Source organism: Pseudogymnoascus destructans (assembly GCF_001641265.1).
Source record: "Pseudogymnoascus destructans isolate 20631-21 unplaced genomic scaffold scaffold_20, whole genome shotgun sequence".
Taxonomy (NCBI): Eukaryota; Fungi; Ascomycota; class Leotiomycetes; order Thelebolales; family Thelebolaceae; genus Pseudogymnoascus; species Pseudogymnoascus destructans.
In genome coordinates, this window is record NW_020167539.1 from 740,433 (window position 1) to 757,921 (window position 17,489).

Sequence of the window (17,489 nt, forward strand, 5' to 3'; positions counted from 1 at the left end):
CCCTTCCTTGGGTGGCTAGATTCTCACATCTGGTGCACCCACCATTACATCCTACACACCAGGCCAAAGCTTGTCAACCCAGAGACTTGTTAGAAATACCTTGAAGTCAGCCAGCAATCACGTCAGCCAGCAGCCGATTCGCCAGTGGTGTGGAGGATAGAGGGACGACGATGGAGGGTGCTGGATTGACACGTCAGTCGAGCTCAGAACGTGTCCAGACGCCGAAGGCGGTGGAATGGAACAAGAGGAGATCTATGTCACGGTTCACCAAGGCATAGGGCGCCAGTTGGGTATTATGAATTAAACTCAATCTAGAGAAGAAAGGAAAGAGAAGAGGAGCACTCGAGCAGTGGCTCGATCTATATACAGCTATTGTGGAGTGAATTCTCTTTAGCGAGACCATTCTGAGAATTCACTCCACAACTGAAAACTTCGCTCCAACCCCGGAAAGCTCCCCACACCCCTGAACCCCCACTCGAGCTGCAAGGCGCACTTGATATCGTAACAATCTAGGGCGATGTCAAGCAACTCAGAGGATACGATCGAAGTAATTGAGACGGCATCCGCGGTGCTGCAATCGAAACGACTGGAGATCAGCTCGCACTTCAAAGAACGTATCGTGGCGACGAAGGTTAAGGCCCTCGCCGCGAAGTCAGGAGAATGTCCTTCAACGACAGCTGCAGCACCAAATCAATGGGGCCATGAGAAGGCGATCTCTGCCACTGCACAGCTCAAAATGCTGACCCAGCTGGTCACATTACTGCTGAAGGCAATGGAGGAGCAGAAACAGGAACATGCAGCCCAAATGCAAACACTCACGAAAACGTTCACCCAACAGATTGATGCACTCAAAGCAGAGGTCACGGAAATGACGGAAAAGATTCAGACCTGGCTATCCGATATCCAAGCATCTAGCCCCTCCCCATCATACGCAGAGGTTGCTCGCACACCACCGAACAGCTTGCTGAGCAACGTACGAACCCTCTCATCGATGGGAACCATGCCGTCCAAAATAACTGACACGCTGTACTGTACAATTGCTTCAAGAGTTGGGGGAAAAAGAGAGGAACAATGTATTTAAGGACGATCCACCACATTAAGAGGTGGATCGTCCTTAAATACATACATGAGAATTAATGGAACGTACTTATCACAACTTGCATTAGCAGTGTGAGCTTTGTCAATGACATCAGTAGTCGTGGCGGTATTTCGCTTCTTGGGTAAGCCCATCTTCTTGTAATAGTCGTCATTTGCATCTCGGATCTTCTCGAAGGCCAGTTTGCGAAACACGGGACATCCATCGATCTCAACATGATGTACTAAACTCCCGCACCGAGTGAATTCCTTGTGGCAGCTGCTGCAGATCAGACTCTGGTCGGGTGGATGCGCCTGAAGCTGTCAGTATGGTTATAGAGGAGCTGGGGAGGTCCAAACCTGGCGTTGATGGGTCTGTTTACCCTCCTCAGACTGAAATTCTTGCCCACAAGTAGCACAAGCGTGTGGATGATTACCGCTCACGATCATGTGTCTGATATAGGCTTGCCAATCGTCAAACTCCTGATCGCATTGAACGCAGACCTCGGTTTGTTGTGCAGGAGTCGCTATAGCAGTAGAATATTGAGAAGAAGATGATCGGGGCAGTTGTGGTGGTGTAGAGGGTGAGTATGGTGCAGAATATTGTGACAAGGAAGACGGTTGGGGTAGTTGTGATGATATATAGAGGTTGAGTGCGGGTGCAGAAGGCCAATATCATGACAACGTAGAAAGGAATATGTGAAGAGAAAGAAAGGTAGATTGGGAATTTGAAGCAGCGTGAAGGTGTAGAAGATGAAGAAGGTAAAGAAGGTGAAGAAGGTGACGATAAAAACAGATTGTAGGTGATGTGTTTTGATAAGGAAGATGCTTGGAGTAACTGAGGTCAAACAGGTTGCAACTAAGCGCGACAACGCGACATTCGCCTGTTTATGGCACAAGTTCACATGGGATAATAGGCCAACCAGGACAAAGAAATTGTCGTAAGCCTGAATGAATTCGGTGTCAAGCTTCCATGTCTCTCTTGCCTCAGGCTTGCCACAGGCGTTGCTCGATATCAGTCGGCGCCCAAGGAGCAGCGCTCGTTGCACCTTAAATTCATTTGTTATACAGTACATCAACCGCAGCGCCAAAGTGTCAGAGCCGTTTACTATAGGTCGTGTGTTAAAAGAAGTTCAGAGCATGGAAGAAGTTCAGAGTGTTAACAGTTACGTGAACTAATATGTAGTTCACGTAACTGTTAACACAGAGAGAATGAAGGCTGGGCAAAGCAGTGGAGTTCTACACCTTCTGATAGAATAGCTTTCCAAAGACATGACATGGGGCAAGATGCGTGTGAATTAACACTGGTATAACACTGGTATATCCCGCTGCTACTACACGAAAGCTCATGACGGGATTTCAACGTCGATAAGACATTGGGAGGAGGCTCAAAGTTGGAACTACTTAGTCTGGTGTTCAAAGGCAGGCTTAGTCCACATCAACAAGAGGCCCTGTAATCAATCGGACGGGTGGAAAGACGTTTTCTCGTCAATCATCAACGTGGGAAAGCCCGCGATTCTCGGATTGTAGGGCAAAGAGCCGTTTATCATTGTCTATCATCATCATCGTCGCCATCGTCGTTGTAATCGTAATCGTGATATGGTAGCCTCGTCACCAGTGGGCATCGGGGGTTCAGGAAGAACGATCCACCGGAGCAGTCAGAAAGGCGATTGAGGAGGAGATCTGCACCACGAAAGGACAGGAGAATTGGCGCTGCATAGCGGTGATTAAGGACGCCAGGAACTTGGATCGCATCAGGATAACATGCAGAGGAAACGGAACTTCAAAGGGTTAAGAAAGCAGCAGAGAAGACTGCGGTAATGGGCGTTAGGGTGCTACAGGACCAATTATACCCCGTGAAGGTGGATAATGCCAACCGAATAGCCATTCTTGATCAGGAGGGAAAGGTGCTACTTGGGGCTGCAGAGGTTCTTGGGAAAGAGAACGACATGCACATAGCCAAGATCACATGGCTTAGCAGAAAAGACACGGCAAAGGCATACGGATCGATGGTGGTCTATGTCACAAAAGGCAGCGAAGCGGCACAACTGTTACAAGACCAATACTTCCATGTTGCAGGAGAGTCAGCCTACACCAGGGTTTTCGAGCCGCGATACGGCCCGCCAAAATGCTATAGATGTCAGGAAACAGGGCACAAGGCATACTCGTGCACGCAACCACAAATCTGTGCTAAGTGTGCTCAAAGAGGACATCACCATAGTGAGTGTCATGCAGTGATACCGAAATGCGTGTCATGCGGAGGACCACACGAATCGCTCAGCGGGAACTGTAGAGTGTCTCACAACTCTCAGGATGCATAGTACTCTACAGGTACTCCAACTGAACGTCCGGAAGCAGGATACGGTGCAGCATAGCCTCATGAATGACGATCAACTGAGGGAATTTGCAGTGATAGCGATATCTGAACCGTACGCATGGACAATCGACAACACAACGACCACTGTCCCTATAGGCCAGCCAAACTGGACAAAGATGACGCCACAGTCCAGCGACAGGAAAGCTGGGCTTTTTGAAGCATGCTCTGGATCCGGAGGGACATCGAAGCAGAACAGGTACCAGCAATATTGCGACTGCCAGATCGGTTGATACTCATCGTGTCAGTGTACGTTGAAGGGCAGGATGAGGAAGCACTCCGAGACACAACTAGCAACTTACACCAACTTATTCAGGAAACACGCAATGTGATCGGCACCCGAGTGTAATGGTGGGTGCACCAGATGTGAGAATCTAGCCACCCAAGGAAGGGATGATTTTACTAAGACAACACACTGTCTTAGGAAAAAGAGCCAAAGGGTTGTAGCTTAGACTATTCCACAACGCAGCAATCAGGTGTATGATATAGTGGAGTGGTTTAGACAAGTTGTAACAAATGTTGAGTCTGAGAACTTAGGGATAAGTCAGAGGTTAGCACCTCACTGACTTTTCAGAAACAAGGAGTAACAAGATCAATGCTTGGAAGCTTGGAAAAGACGTGGAAGTATGTGATAGTCGATTTACTGTATTGTCTGCTTGCCCTTTCTTAAGGAAAGGGCAATCCTATTTATGCTAAAGGAGTGTAGTTCTCTCATTTTCCAAGACTTTCCATGACTAACCAGGCTTGGTAACTGTAGTTGACGTAAGAGAATCCTATAGAACCATCTCCTAGGTTCCTAGCCTATAGGAAGTGAAAGGAGGTCCAAGGTCAGAGCACCCCTATAGACAAATTATGTCATAACTTAACCAATCTTGTGGGTAACTAAGGAGCGATGACGTGTAATGAATCATAGAGGGTTGTAGAAGCTTTTGGAGCTATCGTTCATGTTCCTAGGCCTCTAGTTGATAGAGATATGTCATGTGTGGAGGAGAACTCCCTACACAATGGAGAAATGCTAAGATCATACCACTGAAGAAGCCTAACAAGGGAGACTACACAGTCGCAAAGGCGTGGAGGCCGATCTCACTGCTCTCCACACTTGGAAAGACACTGGAGTCTGTGGTTGCTGAAACAATATCGCACGCAGTGGAGACGTTTGGTCTGCTCCCCACGAACCACTTTGGGGCCAGAAAGAAACGCTCTGCTGAACAGGCACTCCTGCTGCTGCAGGAACACATCTACAATGCCTGGAGATCAAAGAAGGTCCTTAGCTTGGTTAGCTTCGATGTGAAGGGCGCATACAATGGGGTGTACAAGGACAGATTGTTGCAGAGACTCGCAGCTAGAGGCATTCCGGCGGCTCTAGTACGGTGGATTGATGCCTTCTGCTCAGAACGCATGGCAACCATCCTAGTCAATGGCCACACCTCTCAACAACAGCCACTGCCACAGCAGGCCTACCGCAAGGGTCGCCACTTTCACCAATATTGATCCTCTTCTTCAATGCCGACTTGGTTCAACACAAACTGACTACAAGTGGGGGATCAATGGCATTTGTAGACGATTACAGCGCATGGGTCACGGGGCCATCACCAGAAGCGAATCGAGAAGGGATCCAGGCCATAATCGACAGAGCGATGGACTGGGAGAGACGAAGTGGGGCCACATTTGAAGGGGAGAAGACTATACTAGTACACTTCACTAGGCGCGCGGAACACCATTCACGATTAAAGGGGAATCAGTCACACCAAGCAACACAGCAAAGATCTTGGGTGTAGTCATGGACACGGAGCTCCGCTACAAGCAGCACATTGCAAAGGCAGCAACTAGAGGTCTCCGTGCTGCCATGGCTTTAAGACGACTGCGGATGGTGTCTCCCTCTACTGCGAGACAACTGTTTAGGGCAACGGTAGCGCCAGTGGTGGATTACACCTCCAATGTCTGGATGCATGCATGTGGATGGAAAACAATGCCCTCTATGAACAGGGTCCAAAGTATTGGAGCACAAGCAATCACAGGAACTTTTCGGACAGTGGCGACGGCCATAGCGGAAGCTGAGGCTAGCATACGGACAGTACACGAACGGCACGCTGAAAGGGCAACAAAACTGTGGGTTAACCTCCGTACGTTGCCTACGACAAACCCGCTCTCGAAGCTAGGCACCAGAGTATTCCAGAGATTCACCTCCCCACTACAGAAGATAGCCAGCAGGCACCAACAGACACCAACAGATCAGATGGAGGTCATCCAACCCTACGTGGTGGCTCTGTGGGAGGATCGATTGCTTACGACTATCGAGCTGGACAGGGAGAAGGCAATAGAAGCCGCCAATTCTGCCGTAGGCATACAGATCGCAACAAATTCGTCCGTGAGGAAAGGCATAGTTGGGATGGGGGGAGCAATTCAAGACACCTCCAGCAATACAACCAACAGAGGGCCTGCCACATACTCGATCACAGTGGGAACAAGAACTGAACAAAATCCATACACAGCTGAGTTGGCAGCGATAGCAATGGCGATGAGATGCCTGCCGCTAGGTCTCCTAGGGAGGCAGATCACCATATTTACCAGCAGTCAGGGCGCGCTACTTGCTCTGAGCAAGCCTCAGCATCAGTCCGGTCAAGGCAGTATTAGACAAGTCTACGATGGGATCCGCAAAGGAGAGGAGGTAACCGCCTCTGCGCCGTATGGGTTCCGACACAGGAGTTCACGTTAGGCAAGAGCGCTAAGAGAGAAGCCCGGCAGGCTACTGAGCAAGGGCACTCAATGCAAGAAAAATTACACCAGGCCAAGTCCACAACAATAAACGTCGAAATAGCAAAGCAGCGGGGAAACAAGGCACTCCCAGAAGGGATAGGCAAATACTCGAGGGAGATGGATACAGCGCTGCCAGGCAAACACACTTGTACCTTATACGACACGCTCAAACGGAAAGAAGCGAGCATATTGGCACAACTCTGAACCGGAATGTCACAACTCAACGGATACCTCCACCAGATTGGAGCAGCAGAATCGGACCAATGCGTTTGTGGCCAAGCAGGGGAAACTGTCAAGCACTTTCTTTTCCGATGCACGAGATGGGAAGCATACCGAACACAGATACTCGAACAGACAGACACCAGGAAAGGCAACCTCTCATTCTACTTAGGAGGGAAGGCACCATCTGACCCAGAGACATGGTCACTGAACATGGACGCGGTTAGAGCAACGATTAAATTTGCCATAGCCACAGGACAACTCGACATGGAGATAGAACAAGTAACTAACACCCCACAACAGTAAATGTCATCTCTTTTCCCTTACCCCGACTAACCCCCAAAATCCCCCGTGTCCCTAGCAGGTCTCGCTTCAGTCGCCGAGAATAGGACACTGAACACTTGGAGGAATGAACTTCAAGTTCACTTGCTACTAACTACACACGAGACCTCGTTGAATAAGGCAGACAGTGGCTTTGGAAGACATTGAAGGAGGCAGTTTTGTACGGGCTTCAGGAGACAATGGAAACACTAACGTATTCCACCAGTAAGCCGGTAACACCCGTAAGCCGGTAATCGCATCGAAAATCAACCCACAAACCATCCGTAAACCTGTAAACTATACAATATGTCTCAACATCAGAGCTCTCAGTTAGCTTCAAAAGAAGGGAGAATACTCCTAGCTATTCAAGCCTTCCGTAAAGGCCAATTTAAGAGCCTTAGAGCCGCTACGAAGGTGTACGGAGTACCTTATTCAACTGCTAGCGATCGTCTTCACGGTCGCGCTCTGAAGACTGAGTTACGATCCGTACACCGCAAACTCACAGAGACTGAGGAATCTAGCCTTATAAATTGGATCCTATCAATGGATGAGCGTGGTCTAGCACCTCGAGTTAATACCGTATGACAAATGGCCAATTTACTCCTTGAAAGACGCGACAAACGGAGCTCGACTTTAACGGCTACGGACCATCAAGATCTTACAGTTGGCCAGAATTGGGTCTATAAGTTCGTACGACGTCACGAAACCTTACAATCACGATTTAATCGTAAATATGACTATCAGCGAGCGAAATGTGAAGATCCTACTATCATTCGAGCCTGGTTTCAACTTGTGGAGAATATACGGGCGAAATATGGGATTACGGATGATGATATATATAACTTCGATGAAACGGGATTCCAGATGGGAGTGATCACAACCGCAAGAGTGGTTTGCGGGTCTGAAAGAGCTGGAAAGCCAGTTACTCTCCAGCCAGGGAATCGGGAGTGGGTAACAGTTATTGAGGGCATTTGCACAGATGGTTGGAGCACGCCTCCAATGGTGATATTCGAAGGGAAGCTTCATCAATCCACTTGGTACACTAAGTCTCTTCCACTGAATTGGATGATTGGTGTTAGTGAAAACGGTTGGATGAACGATACCCTTGGCTTTACATGGCTTACGGAGGTATTTGAGAAGCATACAAGAGATCGTACGAAAGGAGTATACAGACTCCTAATTCTAGATGGTCATGGAAGCCACAGTACTCCTGAATTCGACTTATTCTGCAAGGAACACTCAATTATTACGCTTTGTATGCCGCCGCATTCGTCACACCTATTACAGCCTTTAGATGTTGGTTGCTTTGCGGCTGTAAAACGGATTTACGGACGGCAGATTGAAAACCTTATGCGTAATGGTCTTAACCATATCGACAAGCCCGACTTCCTTAGAGCTTATTTAAGTACTCGACTAGAGGCTCTAAATACAAACAATATTCGAAATAGCTTCATGGCTGCTGGGCTTGTTCCGTACAATCCAAGTTACGTACTTGAAAAGCTTCATATTACTTTACGGACACCAACTCCACCTATAAACCATCCGCAAAGCTCTCCTTGGAACCCTGAGACTCAGCATAATATTCGAGAGCTTGAGCGTCAAACACAAACGATTAAGGAGTACATTCAACGTCGTACGCATAGTCCACCAAGTCCTACAGAGGTTGCACTTAATCAACTAGTCAAGGGTTGTCAAATGGCTATGCATAGTGCTGTGCTTCTTACGGAGGAGAACCGCCAATTACGGGCCGAAAACGAGAGGCAGAAGAAGAAGAGAGTAAAGCGGAGGTCATATATAGCTACAGGAGGAGTTCTTACAGTTCAAGAAGGGTTGAATCGCTCCCAAATGGTTGATATTCAGCATGTTGAGGAGCTAACGAGCATTCTGCAAGAGCCACGAATACGTGCACCCCCTAGGTGCAGTATATGTTCATCAGTTGAGCATAATGCTCGAGTATGCCCTCAGAAGCTTAATTGTAATTAATTCAATTCCAAAGTAATCAATTCAATTCAATTCAATTCAATTCATTTTGTAATTTACGGATGGTTTGTGGGTTGATTTTCGACGCGATTACCGGCTTACGCGTGTTACCGGCTTACTGGTGGAATACGTTAACGTACTCCACAAGCGAGCGGCGCACACAAGTGAGTGGCGCACGCATCACGAATTCTATAACTCTAGAGGTTAATTTCACAACAATACAATTTATTAAACCCTATAGAACTACCCTAATTAGAAACCTCCCTTAATGGACACGTACGGGCAGTATGCGCAAGTGATTTACACATACTACACGTCCGTGGTGCATGAGTTTGTGGCTCTGTAGGTTGACCTGCAACCCTACCTACAATATCTATATCTGCTGTTTGTAGTCGATCTAGGCCCTCCTGGACTGTCAAAACACCTCCTTTAGCTACATACGACCTCCTTACTGCTCTCTTCTTCTTTTGTCTTTCATTTTCGGTCCGCAATTGCTTGTTTTCCTCCGTTAGAAGAGCCGCATTATGCATAGCCATTTGACAGCCTTTAACTAGCTGCTGGAACACCTGATCTGTAGGACTTGATAAACCTGCTGTACGACGTTGAATGCGCCCCTTAATTGCTGTAGCCTGAAGCTCTAATTGACTAGCATTATGAGGCGTTTCGGGTACCCAACAGTCTTGTAGGGCAGGAAGAAGCAGAGGTGGAGTTGGCGTCCGTAACTGAGTATTAAGCTTTGACAGCACTCGTTCTGGGTCGTACGGGACTAGACCTGTAGCTGCAAACCCACTACGGACCACATTAAGGGCCATAGACTCTTTGCGGGCCGAAAGGTAGGCTGTAAGGAAATCCGGTTTGTCAATATGGTTTAGTCCAACCCGCATATATCTTTCAATTTGTTGTCCGTATGACCGTTTTAGAACCGCAAAACAGCTAACGTCTAATGGCTGTAAGAGATGTGATGAATGCGGCGGCATGCAAAGCGTAATAATTGAGTGCTCGGAACAGAATAGGTCAAACTCTGGAGTCGAATGGCTCCCGTGTCCGTCGAGAATAAGAAGCCGATAAACCCCCTTCGTACGGTCCTTTGTATGCTTCTGAAAGACGTCCGTAAGCCAAGCAAGGCCTAAAGAATCATCCGTCCACCCGTTTTCACTAACTGCAATTGTCCAGTCTAAAGGCAAAGTGTCTGTGTACCAAGTCGATATATGAACCTTGCCCTCAAAAATAACCATTGCTGGCAAGCTCCATCCGTCTGAAGATATTGATTCAATAACAGTAACCCATTCGCGGTTCCCTGGCTGTACGCAAACTGGCTTGCCAGCCCGCTCAGAACCTGTAATTACCTTCGCGGTCGTGACTACTCCCATTTGAAACCCAGTCTCGTCAAAGTTGTAGATGTCCTCCTCTTGAATCCCATATTTAGCAATTGTATTCCATACAAGCCGAAACCAGTCCCGAATAATCATAGGATCTTCGCATTTTGCCCGCTGATAGTCGTATTTACGGGTGTATTTTGATTGGAGGGAGTTGTGTTGTCGTACGAAATTATAAACCCAGTTCTGGCCAACTGTAGGAGTCTGATCCTGGTCTGCGTCAGTCCGTTTTTGAAGAAGTAGATTTGCCATTTGTCGAAAGGAATTAGCTCTAAGTGGTAGGCCTCGTTCCTCCATAGATAATATCCATTGGATAAGTGTTAACTCCTCAGTAGCTGTAAGTTTGAGGTTTGCGGACCGTAAATCGCGTCGCGCGGTCCGTCCTTTAACGCGCGCCCGCAGAGTGGACTCAGGAAGATCGTACGCGACCGCAGCACCTCTAACACTCGTAAAATGGCCGTTTTTATAGGCTTGGAGTGCAAGAGTCATTCGACCCTCTTTGTGGATTAATTGCAGGTCAATTGGTTGAGACATATTGATTTAAAGGATACTATACGCGTTAGAATTCGTGATGCGTGCGCCACTTACTTGTGTGCGCCGCTCGCTTGTGGAGTACGTTAAAGGAATTGTATTATGTAATATAGACTAGGGCCCTTTAGGCTTAGCCGGGCGAATAGACTTCATTCATTCATAATCTAGATACCTATGTAGTTGATGTATCATCGGTGAGACAAGGTGAGGGGAACAGTACGGACGATCTACGAGTTATGCATATCTTGGCATTACTACTTAGTGTAGGACAAAACTTTTGAAAGCCACCTCCGTAAAACACTGTTGAATCGCTCTAATGACGCAAGACGGAGCGGAGAAATGAGATAATATGCAGGAGAGGCAGGGATGTCGCGGGAGGATGCCCCGCAACTCCGAATAACTTCGTGAATTACTGAAATATCTCTAGCCCTCACCGCGGGAATGGCTGGTCTAATTTCAGTCATCCCAGGGATGGGGCTGAAAGTCGTCGTAAGAAGGGACGGGAGGGAGTGCGTGAGAAGGTTCGAGAAGCAAACTGTTTGCCACTCCAATTAAGCATGCTGTATAAAACTAGATGGCAACCGCAATTGTTGCTGGAACCAGCCTCTAAAAATTAGAATTCTCACATTGAGAGTCCGACGATAATTAAGCGCCCTCGCGCTATGTCGCCAAAACTTAGCGAGGAAGGACGCGGCTCTGAATACGAACCTCCACACATTTATAAGCACTACTAATCTGACTCTTACCCTCATGTTGCCTAAAGCGCCTCTGTGAGGCTTTACCCAAAGATCTCCATCTTAACCCCCACATAGCTAGGATTCAATCTTCCTTATCAAATGGATCAAATAGAAACACCCCATCTCCGGCTCACGCGACTCACAGAGGATAACCTAGACGACTTCCACGCCATCTGGTCACTTCCAGAGGCCACCCGATGGAGGTTAGTATACACGGCATAGAACAAGACAGACACCACCCAAACACAATCCAGCTGATCCCCCCCAGCTCACGCGGATGCCGCAAGACAATCGAAGAGAGCAGAGAGCAGATGAAAGGTCTTCTAGTCCCCGATGGAGAAAACTTCGCCGTCTTCCTCCGCACCACCTCCACCACCCCCTCCCCCCCAACCACCCAAATGATCGGCATCGTAGGCGTCTTCCGCCTCTCCCCCATCGTCGAGCTAGGGTACACCTTCCACCCCTCCTTCTGGGGCCAAGGCTACGCTACCGAGTCTGTGGGCGCGTTCGTAAGGCGGTTTTGGGGAATTGCGTCCTACGATCCGCACGATGACGGCGATGACGGATACGGAGACTTATGAGAGCATGAGAGTGTTGGTTAAGTGCGGGTTTAGGGAGGTGGGGAGAGGGGAGGGGGTTGTGTTGCCGACTTTTGGGGAGGGGAGGAGGCAGGCGGTGGTTTTTGAGGTGTGTGCTCCGGAGGCTTGATTTTTGGTCTGTGGGGTTTAGAGGTGTGGATTTGAGGCTTGTCCTTTCGTATGCGATTTGCAAATATACAACAGCGAAAGTTAACCCCGCAAAGTCGCGGTGCAAGAAAGTGGATTCGGCCGTGCGGAACTCACTTATAGCCTTTAACTACCTGCACCTTAAACGGCTCGGGATATCAACGGCCGACGTAACCATTCGCGATAATGATCACCCATCAAAGCCATGAGCATACACAGACACGAAGCGGGAGAGATGAAGCTAGAATAACGTAAACGAACTAGTTAGCGTTGAGTAAATATCGAGTAACTGTGCATCATATACGTCGTTAATATCTATCATAATCTCACCTGTTCCATCTATCATCTATCCAACTCCCCCCGCCCCCGCCATCATTTACACCCCCACCCCATAAGAATGCACCTTACTAAACACAAACGGCTTATCATTCCTCAACCCAAACTCCGCCCAATCATCCGTCAACCGATTCCAATTCCAAAACCCCTCCCACCCCAGCCTCGCCCTCCCCCTCTCCTGCCCCTTCACCCTCAGCGCCATCCTATAAATATACCTCTCATCACACCCCTCCGTCTCGATCGTCAGGGCCGCCTCATCACTCCCCCCTTTCTCCTCCCCCCTTCACCCCCACCGCCAAGCCTCCACCGCCCCCTCCGCGCGTCGGCAACTGGGCTACCTTTCGGCGCGCGCTTACCCTCCAGCAAGCCGGTGAGAAGGGCATGCACGACTTCACTTGGCTCGTGCGTCCCGAGAAGCGAAATCACAGCCCCAGAGCGGAAGAAACGGAGGTAGCGGTAGTACGTCACGATGTGGACGGGGGAGTCCCATGTTGACTGCGTGGCGGCTGCGGCGCCAGCGCGCATATAGTTCACGGTGCTGATGTAGAGGCCATCGAAGCGGATTCGGGGGCGGTGGCGGAACATGGTTGCATAGGAGGGGTAGAGGGTGTTTAGTAAGAGCGGGGCCCGTGGAGCCGCGCTGGCTTCGTCGGCGGGGGGGCCGTCGAGGGTGCCGAGTGCGACGGGGAGGGGGGCGACGCTAACTTCTAACTGCCAGCTGTAATGCATACCCCCGAACCCGACTTCGTGGCCCTGGCAAATGCGTTTGTAGATCTGATCCTCGGTGGCGATGAGGTAGGCGAGACGCTTGCAGGTTTGTGCGGTGCGAAGGAAGGACGCCGGGTCGAGGAGCGCCAGGTCGGTGAGGATGTGGGTTAGGATTTCTTCGGGGAGGGTGGCGATTGGGCAGGGGGGGGCGGGGGCACCTTCGATGGGGGGAGGGGCGGGGGTGATAAGGAGGGAGGAAAAGGAGGTTAGGAGGTCGGGGGTGGAGAGGGCGATTGAGGTGGGTTGAGTTGCGGGGGTTGCGGGGGTGGCGGGGGTGGCGGAGGAGGGGGTGCTGGTGGTGGTGGGTTTGGGGCCGGCAGAGGGGGGGAAGTGTTTATTTTTGTATTTGAGGTCGACGCGGTCGTCTATCTGTGGGGGTTGTCAGTATCTCTACTATATGCGCGGGAATAGGATGCATACCCTGAAGGCCTTGCGATAGTGCGTCAAGCTGTCCCCGAGATTGCCTTGTAATTCTCGCTCGGCGGCCTTTTCGTAGTGTTCCAATGCCGACTCGGGCTCTTTGGTCGCGGTGCCACTGAACTTCTCGACATCTTTCTCGACTGCCGACCTCGCTGAGGAAACCTCGAAGCTGGAAGGGTGGAGGGGCGCGGGAGATACCAGGTCGGCATCCTCGTCGGAGGGCTCGTTGTCGCTTTCAGCGTCCGCGGATGGCCTGGGAGGAGCCTGTGGGACAACTGATGGCCTGCGCGCAGTCGGTTTCGAGGGAGGCTGGGTCGATTTCTTGGAGGGGCTCGAGTCGCCGGGTTTCGATTTCGCGAATACCTCGGCGCGCCACTGCTGGCGGAAGGACTCGAGTTCGGGGTTTGATGGTTCGTTCATTGTGGGGTGTGGTTATAATGTCAAGGCCATGTATATATATAAAGAGAAATAAATGAAGAAATTGGCTATTATGAGAAAATAAGAGGGAATGTGGGGTATCTATTGCAACATTTTTGTTTGAATTGTGTAGAAGTTTGACGGGGAGCTGATGATGGGGATGAATCATGCGGAGTCCCTGCAGGGATGCTGGATAACGATAAGGTAGTACGAGGGTACCTAGCTAGTCCTAGAATGGTAAGATCATATCAATTGAGACTAAACTGCATCGGGTGTTTCTAGTGGCAGGTGTTGAACTAGCAAAAGCGAATCAATCCGTAATCGTCGTGACCAAACTTTTCGCTTCACTCAAGGTTGGAGTAAGCAACATGCGCCACTTCACGCGAGAGGAAGCAAGTTGCGCCAACTCACGATTTTGAGAGTAAGTACTAGCCCATAGTAATTTGTATGTAAAGGTACATAATCTGCCTACTCTATTGAATTATCACTTTGACTCCCACGCTCGCTCCCATCCTCACTCCCACGCTCGCTCCCACACTCGCCCGCAATCTCATACTCCTCCTCGCCCTCACTTTCAGAGGCTTCCGGGTCAGGAATTGGGTCCTCCCACTCTATAGTAATAGATGTACGATTTTCAGGGCTTGGGGTGTAGAGCTCTTTTGCTACTAGCAGTACAATTACCCGCTCACCACCTGGGATTCCTACCCGGAAGCCAGTTTCATCCATATTCCAAATTGACTCTGGCTGTATACTACGCTGTAGTACAAACTCAAGGTAGTCGCGAAACCAAGCAGTAACAGTAGGCTCGTCTTGAGCCTTCGTACGCTGCTGCGCAATTGGCTTTGTAGTAATAAAGTGGCATTCTTGAAGCTCATTTTTAATAAATTTTGTAAGCCAACTCTGTGATGGCGGGGGCTGTGGGCTTCGGAGTTTGCAGACTGCGGCAAATATCATATTCCTAGTAGCTCCAAGCCCTAGGTAATACTGCTCAAGTATCCATTTCTTAAGAGCCTCAATTTGTGTAGTAGATAGCAGCTTATTCTTACCCCCGTGTTGGGGTAGCTGCTGTTGCTGAGCTTGCTGCTGCCGTCGAGCTGCTCGGGCAATACTCGACCGTATTGACGATCGCGCGACCTTGAAAAGTCGACTGGCAGTAGTCGCAGATTCTGAGGGGTTCTCTGCTAGCCATTTACAGGCATTTGATAGTGGAGTCTCTTCCATTAAATAAATTGGATTAAATTACTATATAAAATACTACGTGTGGCTATGGTAAAGGTTTTGTTACAGAGTAGCGGTGAACATATGCAAGTTGTGAGTTGGCGCAACTTGCTTCCTCTCATGTGAAGTGGCGCATGTTGCTTACTCCAACCTTGAGCGAAGCGAAAAGTTTGGTCACGACGATTAGTTCTTATAGTCGGCTATATTATAACACACCCCCTTAGCTTTCTAGACTCCGTGTAGGAAGGTATTATGATGACCCCCTATAGCTATTGTTGTGTAACGTGTTCAAGAGTCTAATCTCGAGTGCTAATGCTACTTTTGTCGCTTATTGTCACTTAAAGTATGAGGTTTATATAATCGTCGGGTGTTCGCACTGACCACCTTAACAGGTGGTCGGCGAAAGCGAAGTGCATCCGGAAAGCGAAATTGCATCCCGTCATAGCCGAGTCAGAGATTTACACCCAAATATATACGTTTCCCACTCTCAACTATGCACCTGCGATAATTTTGCTCTGTATAATGGACCAAGCCCTCGAATTCCTCTGCAAGAACCCTTCCGAAAAGCCAATCACCGCCGCTCGAATTTATAATGTTAATACGAAGACGCTTAATTCCTATACTCGACGAGCGAAGTTGAAAGCCGCTAAAGCCCCAATATCGCCTCCTATTTCTAAATGCGGAGGACAAAATAAGATACTCTCGGAGGTACAAATTAAGGCAATATACAAATATGTCGAAGATTCGTATCATGCAGGTTACGGGGCATCAAGAGCAATGGTTTTTGCAGCAATTGGCCACTTGCGGGCAGCAGAAATACCACCGAAACCAGCGCCTTCATGGCGCTGGTTTCAGGGCTTTATAAAAAGCCATTCTAACCTTTTTCGAGTCGTTAAAATGAAAGCGATTGCTCAAGTTCAAGTTACAACTCATGATATTTCAGCGGTAGAGGACTGGTTTTCAGTATATTTGTCATGGTGTATCCAACATGATATCCAGCTGCAAAACGTCTATAACTTTGACGAAACTGGCTTTCGTGTTGGAGTAGCACCAGGGGAGGAGGTAATACTTCCTATATATATTACAGAGGTATGTACAATTAGTTATCGTCATTGAAATATAATTGAACTGATGAATGCTTGGAAGCTTGTAAAAGACGTGGAAGTATGTGATAGTCGATTTACTGTATTGCCTGCTTGCCCTTTCTTAAGGAAAGGGCAATCCTATTTATGCCAAAGGAGTGTAGTTCTCTCATTTTCCATGACTTTCCATGACTAACCAGGCTTGGTAAATGTATTAGAAATCAAGTGCGACCCACAACTAGCCTTGCTAATCATGTAGTGAACGTAAGAGAATCCCATAGAACCATCTCTTGGGTTCCTAGCCTATAGGAAGTGAAAAGGAGGTCCAATGTCATACTGACATTCGTTGCACTCAGTTATCAAACTCAAGAGCAAACTTAGAAATCTCCTCCTCAAACCTACAAGTCACCATACATATCTTGGCTTATCACACCAACAACAGAAGCAATACTACTCAACGATTGCTGCAAACTCTTCTACTACATCTGTTTATGCTACATACATCACGGCATATCATTTGGACACTCATTGAACAAGTTATTAAGAAAATCTCCTCCTTAAGGGGGTGGGCCAATACTACCACATGGCATATCTCTACCAACTAGAGGCCTAGGAACATGAACGATAGCTCTAGAAGTTCTACAACCCTCTATGATTCATTACACGTCATCGCTCCTTAGTTACCCACAAGATTGGTTAAGTTATGACATAATTTATCTATAGGTACTCTGACCTTGAACCTCCTTTTCACTTCCTATAAGCTAGGAACCCAAGAGATGGTTCTATGGGATTCTCTTACGTTCACTACATAATTAGCAAGCTAGTTGTGGGTCGCACTTGATTTCTAATACATTTACCAAGCCTGGTTAGTCATGGAAAGGCATGGAAAATGAGAGAACTACACTCCTTTGGCATAAATAGGATTGCCCTTTCCTTAAGAAAGGGCAAGCAGGCAATACAGTAAATCGACTATCACATACTTCCACGTCATTTACAAGCTTCCAAGCATTCATCTTGTTACTCCTTGTTTCTGAAAAGTCAGTGAGGTGTTAACCTCTTGACTTACCCCTGAGTTCCCAGACTCAACATTTGTTGCAACTTGTCTGAACCACTTCACTACATCACACACCTGATTGCTGCGTTGTGGAATAGTC

At 48.4% G+C, this 17,489-nt stretch overlaps 3 protein-coding genes across 3 annotated transcripts; 2 read left to right on the forward strand and 1 right to left on the reverse strand.

Moving 5' to 3' along the window:
- Nucleotides 1–517: 517 nt before the first annotated feature.
- VC83_07550 (uncharacterized protein) lies at nucleotides 518–1,081 on the forward strand (the record flags this gene model as incomplete). Its single annotated transcript, XM_024471119.1, has 1 exon — nucleotides 518–1,081. The coding sequence occupies one exon, from the start codon at nucleotides 518–520 to the stop codon at nucleotides 1,079–1,081; it is 564 nt and encodes a 187-aa protein (XP_024321426.1).
- A 10,159-nt stretch (nucleotides 1,082–11,240) lies between these two features.
- Nucleotides 11,241–12,028, forward strand: VC83_07551 (uncharacterized protein). Its single transcript, XM_024471120.1, has 2 exons — nucleotides 11,241–11,572; nucleotides 11,638–12,028. The coding sequence occupies exons 1-2, from the start codon at nucleotides 11,469–11,471 to the stop codon at nucleotides 11,948–11,950; spliced, it is 417 nt and encodes a 138-aa protein (XP_024321506.1). The 5' UTR covers nucleotides 11,241–11,468; the 3' UTR covers nucleotides 11,951–12,028.
- Nucleotides 12,029–12,470: 442 nt separating this feature from the next.
- Nucleotides 12,471–14,181, reverse strand: VC83_07552 (uncharacterized protein; the record flags this gene model as incomplete). The annotated part of the gene is made up of 3 exons (XM_024471121.1): nucleotides 13,619–14,181; nucleotides 12,692–13,567; nucleotides 12,471–12,665 (listed from the first exon to the last, which is right to left on the reverse strand). The coding sequence occupies exons 1-3, from the start codon at nucleotides 14,036–14,038 to the stop codon at nucleotides 12,471–12,473; spliced, it is 1,491 nt and encodes a 496-aa protein (XP_024321425.1). The 5' UTR covers nucleotides 14,039–14,181.
- Between the last annotated feature and the right edge of the window lie 3,308 nt (nucleotides 14,182–17,489).

Excerpts from the sequence above, each read along its gene's own strand:
- VC83_07551 (XM_024471120.1), top strand. The coding sequence starts at position 11,469 with ATGGATCAAATAGAAACACCCCATCTCCGGCTCACGCGACTCACAGAG. Across the intron at positions 11,573-11,637 it reads CCAGAGGCCACCCGATGGAG|CTCACGCGGATGCCGCAAGA; the intron begins GTTAGTATACAC and ends GATCCCCCCCAG.